This window comes from Arachis ipaensis, chromosome B09 (assembly GCF_000816755.2).
Source record: "Arachis ipaensis cultivar K30076 chromosome B09, Araip1.1, whole genome shotgun sequence".
Classification (NCBI taxonomy): Eukaryota; Viridiplantae; Streptophyta; class Magnoliopsida; order Fabales; family Fabaceae; genus Arachis; species Arachis ipaensis.
The window spans coordinates 17258306-17264353 of NC_029793.2; the positions used below are offsets into that span (position 1 = coordinate 17258306).

Genomic DNA, 6048 nt, shown 5'->3' on the forward strand with positions numbered 1-6048 from the left:
AAAGAGAGAATTAAGATTGAGAAGAATGGTGTAGTGTAGTATGACTACTCAATAATAGAATGTTTTACAATGTAGTATGTTCAGTTAATTATAGAAACAACTTAAAACAACTACTATCAGATCCTGACTTGTGATTTACCCTTTAGAGTGAAATGCAGCTCGCAAATCAACAAAGGCAAACAATCTTTTGTTGATATTCACACGAATGAAGCATAAGAGATGCATTCATGCAAAATATGCCATTTTCTAATTAGACTAATGAATAAGTCAGGAACAAACTATTATTTTGGTCCTCAAAAAATTTAGCTTTTGTCAAAATGAACTTTGAAAGTAAGAAATAACATTTTAACCCCTCATTATTTTTATAGGACAGAATACACAGCTTGATCTTCTATTGTGCTACCAACTTCATCTTCTATTGAAGTAAAAAAAATATAATCATATTGCTGATAATGACAAAAATTGCATCCAGCAACGATATGAAAAAATCAATTTTAAAATTATTATCATAATAGTACACTGATTTCAACTACTACTACTACACAAAATAGAATACATAAATTGATGTGTAGCTTGGAGTCATGACCTCGAGAATTATGAGTCCTAAGGCCTTACAGATCAGCATAAGGAAGCGCATCTTAAAATAGCTATTAAGTATTTCTTATACCCAACCCAGAAAAGGTCATGCTGATCAACAGTTGCGTCATCGACCTTGATTTGCAGCAGCGGCAATTGGCTGAACAGCTGCAAGAGGATTTACTTCATATGAAAATGCAAGCTGCCACAAATCTACCAAAGCTCTCTTCATTGCGGTTACTTGTGTTCTTACCATCCTGAATGAATAGGCAAACACTGATATCAACTGAATCCAAAAGCAAATAGAGATCATACCAAGAGCTTGTTTCTTACAAATTCATATTTGATCACATCAAAGATACCAGGCCTTTAAGTAAAAATAAGTGTTTCTAAATGTTTGTGAAGCACACATTTAGTGTACAAAAGGAGCATGGAAGTATTTCTCTGGCATGAGGAGTTATTAATTTACAGCATAACAGACCAGCCTGGTTATAAAAGGTTGCTTCAACCACAGGATTAAACATGAAATTATGAACAAACGAAATCAGATAATTAATTACTTCACCACAATAGAGTAGAAAGTGAAATGTTTTTTAGTCATGTTGAAAACAGATTACTTGGGAAACTTCAATACAAAATTTTGGAAAATTTTAGCCTGGGTGGGTTAAACAGAGTTTCAATTGATACGAAAACATAAATAAAATCTAATACATGGTCAAAAATAAAATAAATCACAAGGACAACCTTGAATTGCAAAATATTGCCTTCAACTTGATGAAATAAAAAAATATTTACCTTAGCCAGTCCATTAGGTCTACTAATATAGAATGGCATGGTTCTTCAGAACATGTTTCCAACATAACTACAAATACGGTATCTTAGTCTCAATTTGTCATGTTTAAAATCACACATAACTTCACCAGTCAATTACGAGTTCAAGAAGTTCATCTGTCCTTGGTAAGTGCATCCATTTATCAAGGTAACATCACTTCATATTTCATTGCGTGATATACAACATTCCCTTGCTCTATATACAAATCATGCATGAACTTGTCAAAGAAGGATAATTTCTATGCAAGATAGTGCATTAGCCTTTGGCACCTCAATTAATTTCATGAGTGTGCTAGAAAATTGGCATCTGTCAGTTGTGTTCATAACCTTTCACAAAGCCTGTTACCCCCCCCCCCCCCCACCCCAAAAAAAAAAACAAACTTGAAATGAACAGCAACCAGAATGACAAAAAGAAAGGTTAATTTATCCTGAATCTACTTTTATATGAAATGGAGGTATGTGCTCCAAATTCCACACTAAGCCGTGGCTAATAAATTCTTGGTGTATTGACTATTAAACTAAAAAATTAGAATTTATTACTCGAGATGCATGATGATAGTCAGTACCTTTTTATAGTAGCTTGCTTCCTTCTGTAAACATAATAGATGAACAGGACCAAACAACTGAGCATAATCTTCCCACTAGATATTACAAACTTTGTATTGCCAAACTTCAAATTGATCGCACGAAAGCACCAGAAGCATGGTTCTATTCGCTCAGCTAGTCTTGGAACAATTTTTGAAGCGTACTTTCTGTTGTCTGAATCTTTGCCTTTTAAAGATTTATGTGATCCTTCGCATACATTTTGCTCATTAACAGAATAAGCCGCATTGTCACTTGTAGGAGAGGAAACTTGAGAAAATTTTGCACTTTTAGAACAGTGCATTGAGTTTAACCTTCTCCGAAGTCCCTACAAATACAATGGTATAACAGAATTAGGACTGTAGTAAACAAAGTTAGAACATATGGTCTAATACATGTTTTTATTTTCACCGGAAACCACCACATAAATCTGATTTGTATGTCCACTTCAAATTCCAAATAATAAAAGAATTAACTTTGATAAATACAATGAGATAAATTAATTCTACATAGGAAAATTAACCTTGATTAATGTTTACCTGTCGGTTTTCCTCAGGCAGTGAAGCATTCTCAACCCAAGAGATTGCAAGATCCACATCTTTTAGAAGTGTGGCAAGAAGTGTGACTGCATAAACCTCGACAACTTCCAAGTATTCATCAATTCCAAGAACTAAGTGCTTGTTATATTTACTTCCGCACTCTTTCTTTGCCTCAGCAATAACAGCAACATATTGTCCATCCCCCAGATTCCATCCATTAAGAAATTCCTCCAGAAATTCTCGAATGCCAGATATAGAACCTTCAGCTATTTGGAAACAAACTCTGGAGAGAGAGAGAGAGAGAGAGAGAGAGAGAGAGAGAGAGAGAGAGAGATGAGTATGAATCTGCTTAAGTCGTTGCCATAATCCCAAATTCACATTATATGGAAATAAGAATAAAAAACCCTTGTCAGACACTACAAGAACAAGCTATCTGGGATATATCTTCATAGTCAACATAAAAAATAAAAACAATCAAACAAGATGACTATAAACTCTCCATATCTGGAACGTTAAATTGTAATTATAGAGTAATCAAGATTAGGAGAAAATGCAACAAGTGAAACTAAAGCCTACCCGGTAAGAAGAACTTGAGAAGGGATAGTTTTGACTGAAGTGAAATACGATCGAAGTTGATTGAGAATATCCGGTGCCCTAAAAAGTCCATAGATTCATGAATCATAATTCAGTGATTGCTGATCAAAGACCACAATAGTAAATATTATAGAAAATAATTTTAAAAAATGTTACATAAAAAAGAAAAGAACCTAGAAATTTGACCAACTACGAGAGTGGTTATTGAATACCACAAGTGATAGGAATGACTTTCTCTGGTCCCAAATAATTGTGCAGTTTTAATTATGCACACAGATTAAGCAAATGATTTAGAACATCTTTATTAGAGATAAATTTAAGTGAGCATACACAATTACATTTAATCTCTCTCCTTCATTTAATAGGGTTACTAGAAACAGTTAGGGTTAGTTTGGATTGGCTATTATAAAAAGATCTTTTTTGAATAGACAAAAACTATTTCACATTTGGATAAACTTTTAAAAAGAGTTTTCAAATATTAAAAATGTCTTTTGCTTCTGCTTTTTTTAATAAAAGTACTTTCCTTAAAAGATGTATCCAAACGAGTTTAAAACTTAATAAAAGTACTTCTTTTTATTAAAAGTACTTTTTTAACTCAAATAAACCAATCCAAACTAACACTTAATTAGTGTTGCCCAGTTTTCTAAATGGACACTTATTTGGGACCAAATGAAATTTTATAAATGAAAAATTATATGGACTCTAGGGAGTATAAAATATTTCAACTAACTAAAATTTGTTAAACAGTAACAGCTAGGGGCCTCATCCCACAGTGTACAAGTTACCTGCCAAGTTGATTGAGTGATTGAACCAGGACCATGGCAGCTGATTCCCACATATCCTGAGTTGCAACACCAGAAGAGTCGTCTTGCAAGACCTTCAAAATGGAGATAGCTATCGAAGTGGCTTCTTCATACATGGAGCAAACAAGGTAGCTGCAGTGCAAAAACACATGGATATGTAAATAAGTAGTTGTTTGCAAAACTTCTATTTTTCAATGATATCCTAATTCATGATGTTATCTATTCAATGGAGTAGAAGAGTTAACTTTGAAACATGAGTCTGTGGGTAGAATCCCAATTTGCAATAAGAAAGAAAAGCATAGTAAATATTACCTCTCAGAAACCTCAATTTGTTTCCATATGATTTTGTCAGCACTGGCGTCAGTTGTAATTGACATAGTCGCAGTATTCATTCTCTTAGCTTCAGAGACACAAACAAGAGCACAGNNTTACCCTTTCCAACTTTGGGTCATTTGCACTTTGGTCCTCAGACTTTTAAGAACGTGCAATGCAATCCCTAAAACTTCCTAAACTGTTTATGGTCCTTTAATTTATTTATTTTTCAAATAATTTGAAAATTGTTATATAGGGATAGAAAAACAACCAGGCCTATTCAACAAATGTAATTATAATATTAGGCATAAGCCACCAAGAGCATGCCACCACTCAGTTCACTCCAAGAGCACTCTCCACCACAAACAAGTAATACACCATACCAACAACATGCTGCTTCCAACTTACAAAAATTAACAAGAAAAAAAAAAAGATGAGTGCTTACCGGAGAAGAGAAGACGGGCGAGCAGCAGAGTCGTTCGCGTGGAGGTTTTGGCCGACCAGTGGAACGGAGGTGACGGCGAAGAGAAGACGGCCGAGCAAACACGTTCGCGACGTCGAGGAGAAGAGCTCCGAGCAGACCTTCGCGACGGCAAGGGGAAGAGGGCCGAGCAGCAGAGACGTTCGGCGGCAACGACGGCACCCTCGGGTCGATGACGAGGACAGAGACGACGAGTTCAGGGCGGCCGGCGACGACGAGGACAGAGGCGGGCTTGACGACGAGGACAGAGAGACGGCGACGCCAACAGCAGTTCCGAACCGACCTTCTGGCGACGCGAGGAGAAGAGCAGACCTTCGAGAGGCGAGGATGGCAGCCGCTGGTTGTCACCGCCGGCGCCGATAGTGGTGGGGGCTAATGAAACGTGTTTTGGGAGATGGTGGCTGGTTGGCTTTGCTCTGAGCCTCTGATAGGGTTTAGGGTTGGCTTTCGTGCGTTTGTGAGAGAGAGAAGGGAGGGGGGGTGCTCTGCTCCGTTGTTGTTTTTCTTTGGGATCAAAACGGCGACATTTCGAAGGGTAGAATAGCGAACCGGAATGTTTAAAAACCGAGCCGGTTCTATCAGTTTACCGGTTAATTTTTAGTTCAACCGGTTTTTTGCATGACGGTTTTGGACATCAACTGAACCTGTTAGAAGATTGGTTTTCGATTAATCCAATTGAACCGATCGAACCAGTCTAATTTCAAAACATTGCATAATATAGAAACTGTTGTGATCAAGGTTCTGAAAACCGAACCGATCATCAAACCGCTCTAGTTACTGGTTTACTGGTTCAATCGTGGTCTAACCGAAAAAACTATTTTATATTAAAATAATAAATAAATTATAAATAAACACTCTAAAACATAATTATAATCTAATATAAAATTTAAAATATTTTCTAAATTTAAAGCACTACATAAAATATTATCGGTTTAAGTGACAACAGAAGTAAAGGAGCAAATATAAGCTTTCATCTCAATTGGCTTTGTGTTCGGGAGACATGGGAAAAGGCTCGTTTCCGGCAGTGATCCTTATCGCAATCAATTATTCAACAATTATTATTACAAAGAAAAAAATAAATCCCGAGGGCTAGAAGCTGGAAGCCTAGAAAAAAGCAGAGCTAACGGGGATAGTGGCTGGCAAGAGGCAAGACAGTGGCCGACGGGGTGAAAGTATGGAACAGAGCTGGCGCCGCAGAAAGTGGCTGCACGACCAAAAGTGGCACTGGCGGTGGTTTCGGTTTTTGAAGATCAACAAAGCTGGCTGCGCGATGGAAAGTGGCTGCACGAACAAAGCTGGCTGACATTGGCCGGACGGAAGTTGCGACGGC

The 6048-nt window shown here is 37.0% G+C and overlaps 1 protein-coding gene across 4 annotated transcripts; it reads right to left on the reverse strand.

Annotated features, from left to right (window-relative positions):
• Nucleotides 335–5355, reverse strand: LOC107618336 (protein APEM9). Of its 4 annotated transcripts, none has more exons than XM_016320365.2 (7): nt 4683–5348; nt 4238–4325; nt 3908–4057; nt 3105–3182; nt 2529–2811; nt 1974–2317; nt 335–833 (listed from the first exon to the last, which is right to left on the reverse strand). In XM_016320365.2, the coding sequence occupies exons 2-7, from the start codon at nt 4315–4317 to the stop codon at nt 704–706; spliced, it is 1065 nt and encodes a 354-aa protein (XP_016175851.1). In that variant the 5' UTR covers nt 4318–4325; nt 4683–5348; the 3' UTR covers nt 335–703. The 4 variants fall into 4 exon arrangements, with proteins under 4 accessions (XP_016175851.1, XP_016175850.1, XP_020968339.1 ...); XM_016320364.2 differs by having other exon boundaries at nt 4238–4351; nt 4668–5345; XM_021112680.1 differs by lacking the exon at nt 335–833 and adding an exon at nt 1448–1761 and having other exon boundaries at nt 4238–4351; nt 4668–5355.

What these genes read in the sequence shown, in the direction of transcription:
- LOC107618336 (XM_016320365.2), bottom strand. Translation starts at nt 4,317, where the DNA reads ATGAATACTGCGACTATGTCAATTACAACTGACGCCAGTGCTGACAAA. An exon ending in CAAATTGAGGTTTCTGAGAG is followed by an intron (nt 4,058 to 4,237) that starts GTAATATTTACT and finishes TTTGCACTGCAG; the next exon opens with CTACCTTGTTTGCTCCATGT. An exon ending in TCTCAAGTTCTTCTTACCGG is followed by an intron (nt 2,812 to 3,104) that starts GTAGGCTTTAGT and finishes CTCTCTCTCCAG; the next exon opens with AGTTTGTTTCCAAATAGCTG.